Genomic DNA, 17,579 nt, shown 5'->3' with positions numbered 1-17,579 from the left:
TGTGCTTGTTCTGACTGCTCTGGTCTTGCAGCTCCACTCTTGGCCCCGACTCCTCTGCTGTCCCTCCTGAGGGACCCTATTTAAAACCCAAACACATACATCTACTCTGAAGGGCTACTCACTGCTCAAGTAGTACCGTAGTACCACCATCGGCCTGCAAAAGGCAGAGAGTGAGAGAGAGAGAGCAAGAGAGAGAGAGAGAGGGAGATGAGGGAGTGGGTAATTGGGAGGGATATATGACTGGAGAGGTTTTTGTAAGTGAGGTACCACTCTGTCATTTATTAAGCTATTACATGCATTCTTGTGCGTGTGTTTCGATGTGTATGCGTGAGTTTGTGTGCCTAAAACAGACCTTTTCAAACCTACAGCACCTTGTGCTTGACACGGTCTTGCTGTTGCTCCAGCAGCTGCGTAAACGAGCTGCTGCCGCTTGGCATCTATGTGGAGAGCCCCCTCCTAAAGCAGCAAAGATCCACTCCCACTGCACTGCTCTATGCCTCTGTAGAGTCTTCCTCACCAGTGTCGTGGCAGCAAGGCTCTCAGTGTGCAAGGCATTAAAGTGTATTTCCTGTGCATTAGTCCAGCCGCGAGAACAAATAAAGTCTGCAGATTAAGCCACTTCCAGCCCTGGCAACTGCCTTGTCCCACTGCCAAAGGGGGGATCCTTGGGGAGAGGGTGTAGACCAGGGGGATGCAAACTATTGGTGAAGAAAATCTAACACTAACTCCAATTCTATTTTTATGATTTGATCTGTACTTTCATAAATAACTCGCAAGCTCATGGCAAGCTGGAGTGTTCCTTAACATCAAGTAAATGCCTCAGAGGTGTGTTTTAATCTTGACAACAAGACTAAATATAATGTCTGGGGCATTTCTGTGTTGCACTTTTCCATCCATCTGCATGTCATACTCTTGAACCAGTGAGTTAAGTTTTTTAAATGTGGTGTCGCAGGACAGTGTTTACGTAGTATCACTTGACCCATATGTGGTCACTGCATACTTCAGACAGCTCCTCTTAGGAGCCTGTCCAGCTGCTTAAAATGGGTAAGGTTCGAAAGCTGTAGGCATCCTGGTTGCAGTTGAGCTCAGTAAATATAAACTCTACAAGCTTTCTTTTGTGTTCTCTTCCAATGGTGTTCATTATAGACTATTTTAATACCAAGCCGTTTCACCATTACTGAGGCCATGGTTTTGTCTGAGACCTGTTATTTTGCGGTTTGTCTATAGCTCTCCAGAATGTCTTACCAGTCCTATTGTGTTACATCCAAAAGCAAACAACCAAACAATTATATGGAAATACCTTAGCATTAACATTGATTGTTAACATGCACAACATATTGTTTGTAGCTCATTGTTAAAACATGGCATAAAGAATAACAGGCAGGCTACACCAGGCCCGTAACTGCAGCGTTCTGTTTGCAGACCGTATGCTGCAACAATAAGCTTCCTCTATAATCAATGGAACTGGCTACACCAGATGTGATAGCTGCCTGTACATTTGAAAAAATTAGACCAGTCTTCTAAAAACTCTTTTTTTAACGCTCCGCAAATGGAATGCTTCAGTTGCGTGCCTGGTGTACCCCGCACTCCACCTGTAGGGTTAGGGCTCGTTTTGACATAAAATGTCACTCAAGACTTCACTTTACAGGTGTGCACTCACTGACCCTCTACTTGAGCTCCCTCTTCTCCAGTCTTTTCCTCTTCCACTCGTATGCTTCTTACTTTTAAACAGGAAACTCTTCATCATCCTCATAGCCATGCCAGATAGTAGCTGAGGGAGTAGACCAGTGGGGATGCAAACTATTGGTGATGAAAGTCTAACACTACGCCAATTCTATTTTTATCATCTGTAGTTTTATAAATAACTTGCAAGCTCATGGCGGAGTGTTCCTTAGATTCGGAGCATCACGTAAATGGCACTCATCCGCATTGTCATGCCAGATAGTAGCTGTCTTTTGTCTGACTTTGGCCCTGGTCTGGCATAGATCGGCTGGACATGTCAGGGCCAACTCTAGTACTAGAGTCACCCACTATCTACCATGGGTGCAGCTGCTGTTGTTGCCACCACTGTTGGGGTCATCTGGAGTTTCGTCCACTCCTCATGCAAATATTGGGCCAATACATCAATAGCATTTTTTTTAAAAAAGCAGAGTGGAGATAAAGGGTGCCTTGGCCTCTTGAGGGAAACAGTAAAACTGTTTGAACTGTGGGAAGCTCAGGGGAAGAGGAGTAGACCAATATAAGAGGTTACGTGTGGGAGCGGAGAGCAGAGGGGAGGGTTCGTTAGCAATTAAGCCGCATAAAAGGAGAGGAGTTGGACATCACAGTTGGGCTCACTGGAAACCAGTGGAAAATTACAGAATCGTAGATAGAAAGGTTCAATCTCACACAGGAAACTTGGCAGTTGAACTGAATATTCTTTATATAAGTTAAATACAAATGCAACCCATTTGGAGATAATTTGTCTCCTCCCTAGCTAGCAGGCTTGTTGGCAGTAGGAAGACATTTATACTGTGTTTGTTGATTGGAGTGATAAGGCGTAATTGTGAACAATGAGATTCTCCTGTCATTCCTTTCCATTCCATTCCATTGTCATTGTCATTATGGAATTAGAATATGAATAGGTTTCCCTCTTCCTCAGTCTGATTTTAGGGGAAGGGGTCCTAGAAGGGAATTTTGCCGTCAGTACTGAAACTGCACCAGGTACTGAACCCAGCGCAGGTTGAGGCACGCTCCACAGCCTTCCCAAATGCCTGTCACATTCTCCTTCTCTAAGGGTGAGGGGCAGTAGCACCCCCCACACACACCCCACCACCCCACCCCCACCCCCACCTCCAGCCCATACAAATGGAAGTTTACTTTTCTTCTTTGCGCTCTTCTGGTTGTGTGTGTGTGTGTGTGTGTGTGTGTGTGTGTGTGTGTGTGTGTGTGTGTGTGTGTGTGTGTGTGTGTGTCTGTCTGTCTGTCTGTCTGTCCTTTCGCACGCGTGTGTCTATGTCTGATGCCCTTAAAGCCCTTGTGTGATAAAGGCTAAAACAAAGAGAGGCCCTGCTGGTTCTCAGCGACGTGGGCAAACAGGGCAGGCAGTGGCCCTCCTTATCTGTCCATTTTGGGCTTGATAACATTCTGCTGGAGGCGTCAGCTCTGGAGATTATTCTCACAAACCCACAGGCCGAGGCGAGAAGGTGTCGTCAAAAGAAACGGCACTCTCAAACGGGGCATGTAAAGACTGAGTGTGTGTGTGTGTGTGTGTGTGGGGGGGGTCTATAGGGGAGGATCTATGGGTATGGCTGTTTGGGTCTTGTGAAATGGGCTGTGTAGCTGTCGTTCCGCCGTGGTTTTGAGTTATTTTTCCGGTGGCACTGACTGACAGAGGGCGATGATCTGGTGGGGAGTGTTCAGAGACGACAGAGAGCTATTGACCTTGTGTTTTCGTCAAGCTCCAGCAGCTGATGGATAACAGGCCCTGGCTGTACTGGTCCTCTATTTTTCATTTTTTGGGAAATGCACATAGCGCTGTTGAGCTCTGTTTCTATATCAGCACTCAAATGACAACTATAATTAGAAGCCCAATCCAGTAATTATTATAATGGTGCCATTATGATGATGCGATATTTTTTTGGCCGCTTTTATCCAAGTCATTACCTCTCTGACATGCGTCATCTGTACAAGTGATATAATCTCTGCCACGATCTACCACAAATCGTGACAGAAATAGTTTCATGCTAATATGTTCTGTCCTTTTACAAAGGTTTCTTTCTGCTCAGGAAGGACATTATCTGAAAATAGACGTGAATGGTCTCATCCAGCATGTCCTCCCACCAGTCTGACCAGCTTACTGCACAATAAAGTGACCAAATGTTACTGGACAGTGGGATTTGGAAATCTTGAATGTCCCTTTTCAGCATGTTTCCGTCAGTCACCAAGTGGTGACTGTCCTTATTATTTCACCCTAAATTCCGAATGAGTTGTTCCTGCCTGGTAGGCCCAAGGGCTCATGGTTGTGTAGAGATGGAGGAAGAAAAGAACGGAACAAGGGAGAGAAAGGGAATAGCGGCTGCCCTCGTTAATGCGAGGGCAAATGTTTGTTTTTGCCGGGTCAACACTAGCTGTTGTTTGAGCCCTGCTTCGTCTGCCTCATCCTTCCACTGGCATATTTGGCATTTCTTGGAGGGGGGCTGTGAGCTCAAGTGGGGCTCTTCACTTGGGGGGGGTGTGTAGAGTATTACCACTACTCCTTCGCCCTGTGGAGGCTGGGGGCAATCAATTCCCCTCTCTCAGGCTCTGGAGCCCTGGGGGTGAGGGCCGGGCCCCTTCACTTGCCCCAGCATGTCCCGTTGAGTCTGGGAAGGTGAGGAGAAGACTGGGCTATTGCCCCTGGAAGCACCTTCATGCCCCTTTATCAGCATCTCATCCTCAGCTCCAGTGAGGTTTATGGGTTCTACAAAGAAGGGATTTTCTTTAGTTAATCAGTACATCTCCAGTGAGCCATTAGCATTCCTGCTAGTCAGTCACTTATGATCTCATCTAGGTGTCTGTGTGAAATATTACAAGCATACTGTAGACTCAATTCGACAAAGGGTATATTTACAGAGTGTGAAATAAAAATAGAACTAGCTTACTAGCGAAGTATTATACAGAAGAAAATGTTCCTTTAAAAATACACTCTGAGAATCCCTAAACATGCCTCGAGAATGTGTCTTGTAGGAAGATTTGTATGTACAGTGCTTTAAACAAGCCGGGGCTGAGAAGAGTGACCCAGTGACAAGCGGAGAGCAATCAATCCATCCTAAGATAAACAGATGAGTCGAGGAAACGCACTGAGAAAGGGGATCAGAGAGAGGAGCAGGTCACATAAATCCAGTGCGCCGTTCCTGCAGTCATAAAGGAACCTCCTCACAGGCCCTAGAGGCTCCATGACACCCATGGTGCAGGTCAAATGCTTGTAGTGCTGTTACAATTGGTAACAGGAATGTTTCATTTGCCCAAGGAGCAGGGGTACTTAGGCTGAATGTTCGGCATGAACTATAAACTGGAGGGGAGGCTGTTTGGAGGGGTTGGGGTGTGGGGGTTTTGTCACATTGTTTATGGTTGTCAGGTTGTCGATGGGTTCTTATGGAACTCCAGCCTTTGAACCCTGTGGTCCAGTTGCTGAGCAACCAGAGGTTAATCATGGCCTATTTTGTACATGCATGGCATGAGTGAGTTGTTAATTCAGTGAACACACTCACATTCACTCTCTCTCTTTCCCTTCTCTCCCTCTCTCTCTCTCTATCTCTCTCCTTCTCTCACACACACACACAATCACACACTCAGGCACTGGTTGAATTAACTTCAGTAAAGTACCGGTAGTCTGCTCATCAATTGTTCAGCCCTCATGGGACTTAATAAAGGTTTGAGATGCACTGCATTTACGCAATGGACCACCACGGACAACCAGCACACATGTACATGAGTGAGTGGCTTGGCTCCACACACTAATGACTTACAGATTGCAGTGCGCAGGCCTGCACTAAATCACTGTGGCTGGACGCCCTGGCGTGTGTATGTTGTTACATGATTTCCAACAGTTACAATAGTGGACATTTCGGTAGCACTCACAAAGATCTTCAGATTTCAGTTCCGCTTTAGAACCGCACTTTTTTTTTATGACCACACTTTCCTTATTTCTCTTGTTTGTTCCAGCTTTGCCACCGCCATTAATGACAATAGATTTTGCTCAGGAGTCAGCTTCATAGCATTCTGGGAAGTCTCTCACTGCCTCTCACTGTCTGAAGAAGCTGCATCACACAATGATCCAACAACAGGTTGCTCTAGTCTACTGGAGGCAGATGTTTTCATAGTACAGTGTACATGGCACATTTATTGACAGATATATTGCTTGGCTTGTCATAGCTATTTAGAGTACTAGTTCTGGCTTGTAGTATTAGTAGGCAAAACACTACGCTCTCCCTCTTCCTGTACCACCGGTCTAATTACAGTTTTCATATTTCTTCTTTATGATTTTCTTTTCTTATTCTTTACTTTTTAAACCATTCTTTGACTATTGCCATTCTATGCTTTCATTTGCTATTACTGTTTGTTTTTGTTTATGTAAAGTACATTGAATGACCTCTGTGTGTGAAATGCGCTATTAAAACAACCTTGACTTGACTTGACTTGACTACAGTTGTACTACACCATAATCAAAGAAGGTTGCTCTAGTATGCAAATTTTTCTTTTTCTTTTTAATATTTTCTCAAATAGCGACAGGGGTAACATGTTTATTGCCCCGCTCCAAGCCCAGGGGCAAATTGGACAGGTACCTCTGTAATTGTGTTTGTTTTTGTTAAAGGTGTTGTCTGAGCACTGCATAGTTCTCTGCCACTTGGGCTCACTCTCAGTCAGCTATGCAATAGCTCTCACACGGGTTCAGCACTCAAAGGAGCTGACGTGCCTGCCCGTGCCAGGTGTGGATGGTGCGGTGTGTGGATGTGTAGCTGGCCCGTAAAGGCATCAGTGTTGTGTTACACTGGAGTATGGTGCACTGGGCGACTGCAAGAGAGCCTGTGCCGTAACAGGGCCCAGGCCGTCCCTGACAGCTGGAGGGTTTGCAAGGGCAGCGCTTGTTTGGGGAGAGAGAGACACAGATATGAGAGGATCTTTATCCCCTCACGCTACACTGCTTGTCAGATAGGATTTTGATCTGGTGCTCATCAAATGGGAGATCTGGCTTGCTTCTTATTTTTTGTTCTTATTTTTGCCTCTCAGTCTGACACATGCATCGTATACTTTTCCTGTCGTGTCGTGTTCAGTTTTAATACACCAAGGCAACTGCAGCTGAAGCATTTGTTATCTGTTGGCCTTAACTTCTTGTGAATTTCTTTAAGTGTGTGTGTGTGTGTGTGTGTGTGTGTGTGTGTGTGTGTGTGTGTGTGTGTGTGTGCGTGTGTGCGCGTGTGTGTGCGCCACGTTGTGTCTAGGCAGTAGGCACACTTGCCAATGATGTGTATGATTTAGCCCTGATGTACGAGCAGCAAAGCCAGAGCGATAAGCAGCGCTGTTGCTGCTGCCTGTAGGAAAGCCCCTGGGTCCACTGCCAGCAGTGATTAGTTGCCACGTTAAGATTTCCCTCTGTCTGCAGCAGGCAGCTGATACCATGTCCTTGTGGTCTGGCTTAGGGAAGCTCAAGGCCTTTGCAGGAGACCTGAAAACTCTCTTCTTTCTCATTTTCTCCTTTTTGTCCATTTATTTTTTCTTTACCTCCTTTATCCGTTTCGCTCTCGAGTTGGCGGTGACTCCTCATCTCACAGCTGGTTTTCTTTTCCTGTTTACTCCCGTCCTTGTCCCTCTTCTCTCTCTCTGGCTCTCTTTCACCTTCTCACCTTGTGGTTCACGTCAGAAATCCCTGCCGGCCCCTGTCCTTCTATCTCCTGTCTTCTTTTTCTGCCCTCATGCCTTCCGTCCTCCACTCCTCTTTTATCCCTCCTTCCCCTGTAGTTTACCCTTCAGGGAACAGATGGGAGAGCCACTGGATAAGACATGCCAACAGCAAGGATGTCTAATTAGCAGAGTCTGGACAACATCTGGAATGCAAAAATACACCCACAGGATTTTTCCCAGAGAATCAGAGAAGTCGTTCCGGTGTAGGATGCAGTGTTTCTCTCCGATATGTAGCGATATGTGCAACAGTTTTGGTTCCTCCAGTGATAGTGTCCAACCACAATAATCACACACTGTCTGTGTTGTGATGTTTGCATTCTTGTAGTCTTGTAGTAAGTGTGGAGGTGAAGTGATGGTGGTTGAGGTCTCTGCGATTGCATAGATTTGAGTGGGACCAAGCCCATTGGCTGAAGGGTGTATTTAGGCAGGAGCAGAAGGTTAAGAGGCCCTTTGAGTTTCCCAGGTGATGGCCGGTGTTTTTTTTTCTTCTTTTTTTCTTAACGTGGCTGTAATTCCGCCTGGAATTCACAAATCCCCACTCTCAAATCTCATTGCCCTACACGCATGCAGGCATCTGTTTGTGGAGGGCCACTCTCTTTAACAGCAACCTGTAATTACCCAGTGCCTTGTGACAGCGGGACGGCCGGAGTCACCCAAGTGGATGGGAGTGAGGGAGAGGAGGGAGAGGGAGAGGGGGGAGTACAGAGCAGGTGTGAACAGACGCCATGGTGGAAGGGGGGGGGGGGGGGGTGGGGGTTGGAAAGGAGAGGCCCAGGGACTGGAGGAGATAGCACTCCCCTCTCCTATCCTCCGCTCCATGCATACCTGAACCGCTGCTTCCACCTACCAGCACCCCCCACCACAATAGCTCCTGAGATTACTGCGTCTCAGGAAATGCAGTGCAATTATGGATGTCAGCGCGTCCTACACCCTCTTCCCAGCAAACCTGAAGACTGATGTGTCTTTTTCCATTGCATTCTCAAGAGCGGATGCAATTCGGTTGTTAAGTCATGATGCAATAATGGGCTGATAATTTTCTCTCCGGGTCCAACGGATTTCAGGGCCACTTGTTTTTCTCCAGAGACAGTAAAATAAACTATTTTACTTACCGATTTTATTTACCCTCACTAAAACGGAGGTGATGGTGACAAGGTTAACAAGTTGTGAAAACTACTAGTAAACGTTTTTGAAGAAAAAGCTGTTAGGCCTGTGACGTCAGACTTAACAACCGGATGGTGAAACTGTGAAGGAGTGTTCTGGCCAGGACTGGTGACCTGACCTCTGTTTGCTCTTGCCATTCATGCTGTTTGAATGGATAAAGTCATAACAAATACACTACATTCATGAAACTGACAAAGTCACCATTGAATTTCAAATCTGCAGTAACACCACTAGCTTTGACAAGTAAGCTCGGGTATGTGTGTTAACAGTAATGCAACCTTCCATGAGAACTCTGTTTTGTGTGCAGATATGATGCAACACAATTTAAAACATGCTGCAGAGGGATTAACTGCCTCCATCACTTGTGTTTACTGAAAATGCATCGTGTGGCGTGAAGTTATGCAGACAGTCGTACCCACCCACCCCTCATTCCCCTCGATCTGCCGTTTGTTTTGTCACAGTCGCGGATTAGAGGATGCCACGCGTTGGCGCTGGCACTCACTCAGGTAGACGCTCATCTACAGTAGCCACTGCTCGTCTGTGACTAATGCTACCACAGCCAGACCCTCATCTCGCCCACGCAAAAACCCTCCCTGCCAGCCATGACCTTCTCCTATAGTCTCTCAGCCTTATTGTTTTTTTCTTTCTTCTATTATTATCTATCTATTTAAGTCTATCTTACTTTATCAGTTCCTGAATCTTACCTCGAGCTGGTATGCATGTTTTCAGCATCTCCCCTGAGTCTTAAAACAACACTGTCTCTTGATCCTCTATACGGCCTCCCCGCATTCCCCTCTTCATGACTCAACTTGCCTTTCCTTTTTCAAGGGTCTTACTTATAGTGCAGAGGAGGTTACTTGTACATTACAAGAAGGATATTTGGCTCTGATTCGTTTGAAACACAATGCAGCAGGCATTACATACATACTGTTGTGCATGAACTAGTGCTAATGTAATTACTAGTCAAAATTGTTTTGTTCATTTGATACCACGTGAATGATCTTGCACATAAACATGGGTGTGTCAGCACACAGGTGAGGAAGGTCTTAGTAACTGAATTCCTTTAAAGTCACATTATTTCTGTGACTTTACTTTGTGTGATTGCTTTTTGTGTGATTGCTTTTTTTTAATTATTACTTATATCAGTAAAACTTAAAATAAGTTAGATAAGATAGAGGTAAAGATTAAATAAAGTTGCTTCACAAAATCCAGCTGCTTCCCTAAAGCTTGTCTAGCATAAATCTCCAAGAAGTAGAGAGCACTGTCATCTCTTTGGGCTGGGAGCCCATAGAATAATCCAGATTAGTCACATCATAATATTCATGTGGCAGTATCACGTTACAGTGCTTTGCTAGAGAACGGTTTCATGCTGAGCCTCACGTTTCTTGGAATCCCTGGAATGACCTGAGCTCCTGCGGCTCTTCAGGCATGACTTCCCAAAACCCTAAACCGAGTCCGGCAGGGAGAGTCACTGGCTGACCCTATAGAGAATCTCTCTCTCTCTCTGCGGGGAGTGTGGGGGAGGGGGTGGGGACAACAGCTGTCTGTGTGACCCCCGATATCAGTCGAACTGCCAGCGGTGCAGGTCCGTGTCACACAGGCAGGTGGCTGTCTTGCAGACAGACAGACAGATGGACAGATTTACAATGCATTGCTAGAGACTCGGTGACGGCCGGCGCGGTCGGAACTGACGGACGCAGCTGGGACGGCAGCTCCCATTTCCTCCATCTCTCCCTTTCCCCTTCCTCCTCTCTTCACAAGCTCCCCATTATTCTGCAGCAGGGCGTGCGAGTCCATGTCGGGTGAGAGCGTCTGCTGAGGATCGCTCCCGTAACATTCTCACAGATCCCTCTTGGGCCTGACGCTGACGCCTCGGGATTAGCCCTGCCGTCCATCAGGAATGCCAGAGCACAGGAAGCTCGGGAGCAGTGGGGGTCGGGGTTGGGGTTAAGAGGAGGGTGAGGACGGACCTCCACCTTAATCAACACTTAATCAATTAACGTTTAGGCTTTGCACCCTAATTTAAATGGGGGGCAAAGTGCATCAACAAAAAATTCTCGGGCATAAGCTGTAATAATTAGGAAATTGATTTTGCCTCATTATTAATTAAGCTTAGTTACTTTACTAATTACTAACTTTGCTCTTTGGTCATCATTCAAATTAGGGCCCTTCTTTTGACCATTTTAAAGAGGATAGTTCCTCTTTTTGTCTTGTCACGTCCAAAAGCCTAGAATGCGCTCTAGGTAGAGTGCATTTGCCGGATGTTACGTCAGAGAAGGCTGTCCAAAAGTCAAGCGTTCTTCTAGATCCGTACTTCATTTTCAATGATTTTCAAAGATGCATCAGATGCATCTTATTCGCTCCCATAATCCATTGTGCAACCTCGCTTTGCAATCGGAAAAGAAAAGAAAAAACATGGAGGCGACAAAGTCGCGTGACCACCTAGTTTGCAACCTAGTTCGGGTGTTAGAACAGTACTAACTAGGTCCCTTCCCTTACATTTGGTCACAACTTTGGTCTCTTGTCCCCTAGTTGGCCTGGGGTTATCTTAACCTGTAGGAACAGGTAGGGGTGGGGGGGTGGGAGGATGTGGGCCCACCTCTCAGGTGTCCCATCACTCACCCCTCTGTAAATGTGTCTGAAGGCCATGCTTCCCTGAGCTTATCTATATGCTTACCTGAGGGAGGAGGAATGCAGAACTAACTAAGGAATGTGTTCAATCATTAAGCCCACTGGCGGGATACTGGCCATAGGTTTAACTGGACACTGTTTACTGAGTGGAAACTAAAGACAGTTTCAGACATAGTTTCAGGGTTTTTTTAAGAAGAGAATTGAGGTAAGGATACACCCTCACTTAATAAAAACAGTATGGGACTATTTGTTCAACTGACCATAGGAATACTAATCATTTTTATTCTCTGTATAATATTACCCAGTATGTGGACATTCCAGACCATTAATCCCATTGTGCGTCTTAATTAAAACTGCATTTCAAAGGCTCCAGATTGTGCAGGAAATGACCTGACCAACCACGAAATTTTAGACTGAAAGGGCTCCCTCGCCCCCCACGGGCTTGTGGTTAAAAACAACGAGTAAAAGCCAAGTTATTTTGACCCCTATGTGTAAGGGCTTATCTGTAAGACTGAGGTAACCTCACATCCAGTTTTAGACAGGAAATGCATTGTTAACAGGCATGACATCTCCCAACCCCGCCCATCATTTTTTTACCATTTCCCATAGATCCTGTCCGCTCCTCAGCAGGACTAAAACTGCAATTGATATGCAACTCCCCTCCTGCTCTGATATGCAAAATAGTTACATGACACTAATGTTAACAAATTAACACCCATGTCTTTTGGGTCCTTTTGATTAGAACAGCAATGTTCTAAAATATTCACTCCTTGCTTGTACTATGGATGTAATTTTAGATGAGAGTAAATAAGAATTTACTCTTGAAAAAACAAATGAGTGGGGGAAATGTCTCAGCTTACTCCCTGTTACTAAGTGACAGCATCCTCTCCTCCTCACCATCCCTGCCCCTTTCCTGCACTGCACTCCCACCCTGGTGCTTGTCCAAACCTCAGCGCAGCGTCATTGGCTTGCACTCTGACTCCGGTCTCACTGAGATGTTTTGTGTTCCTATGTGAGACGTGACTCAGTCCCCTGGCCCTCCTCCAATCACACATGTGCCTGGCCTCTCTCTGGGCCGTAACCACAGTAACCAGGCCCTGACGGACAGGCCTCAGCCTTTCTCTCTTGTGAGCTTGACCTGCCGGGCCCAGTAAGCCACTGAACACTGGAGCTGGGACTGAACAGAGGACTCATCCCTGTGGGCTGGGAGGGATGGGGGTGGGGGGGGGGTCACAAAGCTCCCTGAAACTGTTTCTGTCCTCTTTTACTCGGACAGCACAGGGGCTGGACAGATTCAGGGCTGTCTATGGTGGTGGGATGTGTTTTGAGTGTGCCAGCTAGCTTGTTATACACCCTTTTGGCAGCACCTCCTGTATGGCATTGCCAGGAAGTGTTGGGTGGGTGTGTGGGATTATTCAGAAATGCATTTGAGGAAAACTGAGAGAGAGAGAGAGAGAGAGAGAATGAAAGAAAGAGGCCTCTCTTTTCTGTGCAATATACCCTGAGGACATTGACTTCGGTTCGACATACAGTATGCATTCGGAGTTGCCAGCTCCTTTATCTCCTGCGCCATCGTAATCCTGCTGTGCCGGGAGTGGACTCACAGGCCCCTGTGTGTGTATCTGAGAACCTACTCGCTCACTCACACTCGTGAACCCGCATGCACGACCCATGGGACTCTCAGGGACGACCTTTGAAGTTTTTGGGGTGAAAGTCCCAACTTTCTCGTCTCTGGGCGTCTCGATGATGGAGGAAGAATGACAGATCCCTTGTTCGAAGGTCTCCCTACAGCATACTATCCCCCCACCATCCCCCATCCACCTTTAGCTTGTCTTCTTCCCCTCAAAAATCCTCCACAGATGTGGCTTTGTTTGGCCTGAACTGTATGGTGACTAACACTGACGAATGAATCCCTCAACATTCCTCCCAGCATTCCCGTGTGGTGGTCAGAGCTTGGAAGGTGGAGGACCTGCCGGGATTGAGAGAAGGGGGCTGGTGGGGGATGATTAGCGCTTGGGGTTTGGGAATTCAGTGCTGTCACTACCACTGAAAGAATTGGCTTGGAGAGGAAGTGGGTGGCTTTCTCTGTTTCCCAGTAAGAGGCCTAGGGTCATGTTTGGTAGGTGATTGCATTCAACAAGGGTTTAGGTTGTGGAATACCTGAAATACTTCACTTGAAATGTAGTGTTTTGCCTTTGTTGCATTTCTCTGTCTGGATTCCTATGGATCCACTGGAGGACTTGACCAAAATGTAGGAATGCAGACACAAAAATTATGTTGGTTTTGTGGTGCAGAAAAATTCCTTATCTTATACACCCTATACAGTATGTGAGAGTAAACTGGATTCTCATAGTTTCACATGGCTCAGAAAGCTGTTTAGTTCAAATGTCTTGAGAGAAAAGAAGAAGAAAAAGATGGCTGCTAGGCACAACTGTATCATAGCAGAAGACACTCCCTCTCCCATCCACCCATAGTGGACATCTTGTATCTCTATGACACAGACTAATCTGGAATCCATATATCCCCTGATCTCTGAACCTCCTCATCTCCTATGCCCATAATGAAGTAACCCATGCTTGATCATTGTGATGAAATAGTACTGTACACTTTGAGAGGCTTTGCTCACAAAGAAACACTCAAGGGAACTGCACCACTAAAATGCTGCAGGTCACATCCGCTCTCATTGGTGGATAGTGTATTTTGTACATTCAATTTCATTAGTCCATAACTCACTTTGGCAATGATGTGGTGGCTCCACATTGTTTTGTAACCCAAGGGAGAATGCATGCAGGTCTACCTTACGCTTTAATTTCTTCTTTCTGCCATTTTTCTCTGTCATGATGATAGACTGATAGCAGCAAACGTTGGAAAACCTTGAAACGCGATCCAGGCACTTAGATTCACACTTTGATTAAGACTCCTTGGGAGAACATCTGTTATTGACGACGCCGGCAGCAGTTCACCGCTGGACATCAGAATGAGAAAGTCCGTGAGCACTGGCTCTGACTTCGACGTCTCACAGGATTTTTCTTGTCCAGTCCGTTCTGGTCCATGCTCACTTGCATGCCGTCATTGCTCTCTGAGTTAGTGCAGTCCTTGGGGTGAATTCCCTCGATTCATTTTATTCGTCCATGTCAAGATACTCTCTTTGAAATACCATGAAAGGGAAAAGCCCCTCCCTCCTCTGGTTCTGACCTGTAGTACTAATGACATCATTAGACATATGTCCGTAATTAAAAAAGGGTTTTATTTGATGTTGTCCTCTTCCATTTCTTTTACATTTTCTTTGTCTTTGTATTTTTCTTTATTCATGCTGTTCATTATAAATCATATTATGAATTTATGGACTCAACTGACATTGTGGTAGTTTTTTGCTGTCATGCAATTCTAGTTTCATTTAGCCTATATATCAATGTACATATATCAGAATGATACCAACATTTCAGATCTACTTAACTTACATTGTGGTTTGTATATTAATTAATACTGTATATTAATTAATTAATTAATTAATACATTCATTTTGGTGTGTTTTGTGTTATCCACAGCTCTTCCATGTGGCCTACGTGCTCATCAAGTTTGCCAACTCCCCTCGCCCGGACCTGTGGGTACTTGAGAGATCCATCGACTTTGGCAAAACCTACCAGCCGTGGCAGTTTTTCGCCTGTAAGTAGAGCCCCTCTAGCTATGCAGTCTCTCTCTCTCTCTCTCTTTCTCTTTGACTGTTTCCATGCTGTAATGCTCTGTCTTCAATGGAAATGAGGTGAGAGGAGGAATATGAGCAACACACAGGAGCCGTGGCAGGGACGTGCTGTTTTGACACGCGTAACAGTCATTGTGTTCAAGGGCATATAAGGGTATACTATATAAGGATAAAACAAATACTGTCAGTTATATAGACACTTGATGCATGTCTTGTGCATGTCGGAATTTTCCACTTTTGACCTCAAAAAAGTACACAAGAGAGGCGTTCTCATTCAGAGACGTATCCAAGACTAGTGCACGCTCGTATAGAGTGTCTGCCTTTGAGACAGCACAAAAATGGCCCGTCAACAAGCATAGTGTTCCCAGCAGCAAAGGAAAGAAAAGGAGGTGAGAGGGAAGGAATGTGATGCCAAATAAAGAAACTGTAGAACACAGAAAGAGACTAGGCAATCCCCCACCCACCCCCCATATAGTGAAGGCCGTTACTGCTAAAGATGATAAATGGTGTCTGGTTTGAGTGTGTTGAAAAACAAGCACAACAATAAAGAGTGATAAGCCGGTTGGCACACAGTGCTGGCATTATCAGCACACTGAAGGATTATACACTGTGGACTCGCACCGTGCTGAAAGATTATACACCATCATTGTGGTGGGCTCGCATTCCATGTAATTCCAGGCAGCACCATGCTGACTGGTCCTAAAATCAATAAACATTTGAAAAAGAAGGAAAAAATATGGAAGGGTATCTTGTCCTGTTAAATTGGACCCTGTTCTCATTTTCATACGCACACACTGTGTGTTTGTGTGAGTGAATGTGTGTGTCTGAGTGTTGGTTTGATAGAAGCTCAGCATCCGAGGAGGGAAAGAGTGCAGGCGGTAGGTGGGATTGAGGCAGTCTCCTGATTGGTGGCAGCAGTCGTCAATCCAGGTGGGAGTCTCTGGAACATTCCATGCATTTTTGCCAGCCCACCTCAGCCCCGGCGAACAGGCCCCAGCTGGATATACTCCTCACAGCAGCTCAACACCTGAGACAGAGCAGCCTGTTTGGGCCTTAGGCCTGTACCATCACACACACCCACACACCCACACACACACATACAGCAACATAATTACAGACACACGCACACACATATGAGGAATAATGTTTATGCCAAAGTTTTTATGTGCACTGCCAGGATTGTGATTGTAATGTCTGTTTAACCTATTCAGAGCTGTAAACACACCAGTGTGTGTAGCTAAAGGAGAGCTGTGAACTGGACTCTCTAAAGAGGGAGCGGAAGTGGGCAGATGTAGCCCACTGCTATCATCTACTAATCTACTCTACAGGCCTCTTAAGCCCTGCTGCTGTGTGTCTGCCTGTCTGTCTATCTATCTGTCAGACAGAGATTAAAAGAGACAGAGCGATGGATAGTGACAGAAACCATTACTCTTGGGTCTTCAGAGAGCAGAGGTATTGCTTGTGTGTGTGTGTGTGTGTGTGTGTGTGTGTCTGAGTGAGTGAGTGAGTGAGTGAGTAAGAAATAAGTCATCTGGGTGTAGTATTTGTCTCTGGCTGTAGGAAGCTCTGTAAGGTCACTGCTGTAAAAGGTAGAGGAAGCAGTCAGAGTGTCAACTTCATGGTGATAAATCCTGATTCTCTGGTGGCTGACAGAGAAGCTGTAAAGTTTCTGTGGAACGTCTTTTCATTCAAGCCAAAGACCAGATGCAAAACACCACATTTCAATGGTGTGTGTGTGTGTTTGTGAGTGCGTGCCTGCATGTGTGTGTGTGTGTGATTGCTCATAAATTTTAAAGCTGTGTGACTGCGTGAGAAAATGTGCTTGGGTATATGACCCTGACCCTTCTCCAGGTCAGGTCAGTGACCAGCGCTGTGGGTGTTTGGATTTGGGGAATTAAGGCTGAGTCAGGTTGAACAGCTCCCCTGGCCCATGCTTAAGCAGGCTACTTGTTTTCAGCCCATTTAGATCTTTGGCTTGTATCTACACTTTTCTTTGTTGAGCAGGTTGCGGTTCTCTGTATGTCAGTAGCTTAATATTTATGCTCGTTCTATGCCCTATTTCCCAGTGGGTGTGCGCGATTACCGTGTAATTGCCCATAAAAGTCCAAACCTTTTCACGACCTTACATGTGTGTAAAAGCTAAGTAAGGGAGTGAGGTACCAAGCAGGAATATTTTGCCAAATAAATCACATTGTGCTATTTTCCCTCCCTCTCTGCTACGCTCCTCAGCCTCGAAAAGGGATTGTATCGAGCGGTTCGGCCAGAGGACCATCGAGCGCATCAACAGTGACAACGACGTCATCTGCACCTCTGAGTACTCTCGCATCGTGCCACTGGAGAACGGAGAGGTGGGTCAGAGGTCACCGCACCACCGAACCTGTTGATTGCAAAAGCGTTCTCCAATGTTTTCTCAGTTAGCCTTTTAAAACGATATCAGATTAGTAAACAGAATGTGCCTTTGGAACATTGGATGAATGGTTGCTGATAATGGGCAATGTAGATATTGCAGCCATTTCTTCATTTCTACAACAGTTGAGAACCCTTTTGCAATTATGTAAGCACATAATGTAATCTGAAAACTGCTGCCCTGATTAAAAAAAAAATGCAACTAACCTCAGCTGGTATTTTGTCTATAATGGAGTGGGATGGAAATTTCTAAGTG

The 17,579-nt window shown here is 45.8% G+C and overlaps 1 protein-coding gene across 5 annotated transcripts in view; it reads left to right on the top strand.

Moving 5' to 3' along the window:
- Positions 1 to 17,579, top strand: part of lama5 (laminin, alpha 5) — a 79,710-nt gene that overhangs the window by 8,831 nt on the left and 53,300 nt on the right. For all 5 annotated transcript variants that reach the window (XM_048242263.1, XM_048242262.1, XM_048242259.1 and 2 more), the window contains exons 3-4: positions 14,763 to 14,880; positions 17,147 to 17,265. In XM_048242263.1, coding sequence (XP_048098220.1) covers positions 14,763 to 14,880; positions 17,147 to 17,265 — 237 coding nt within the window. The remainder of the gene's footprint in view (positions 1 to 14,762; positions 14,881 to 17,146; positions 17,266 to 17,579) is intronic.

This window comes from Alosa alosa, chromosome 4 (assembly GCF_017589495.1).
Source record: "Alosa alosa isolate M-15738 ecotype Scorff River chromosome 4, AALO_Geno_1.1, whole genome shotgun sequence".
Classification (NCBI taxonomy): domain Eukaryota; kingdom Metazoa; phylum Chordata; class Actinopteri; order Clupeiformes; family Clupeidae; genus Alosa; species Alosa alosa.
Note: the sequence above shows the minus strand (reverse complement) of the source record. Positions and strands in the feature narration are given on the sequence as shown.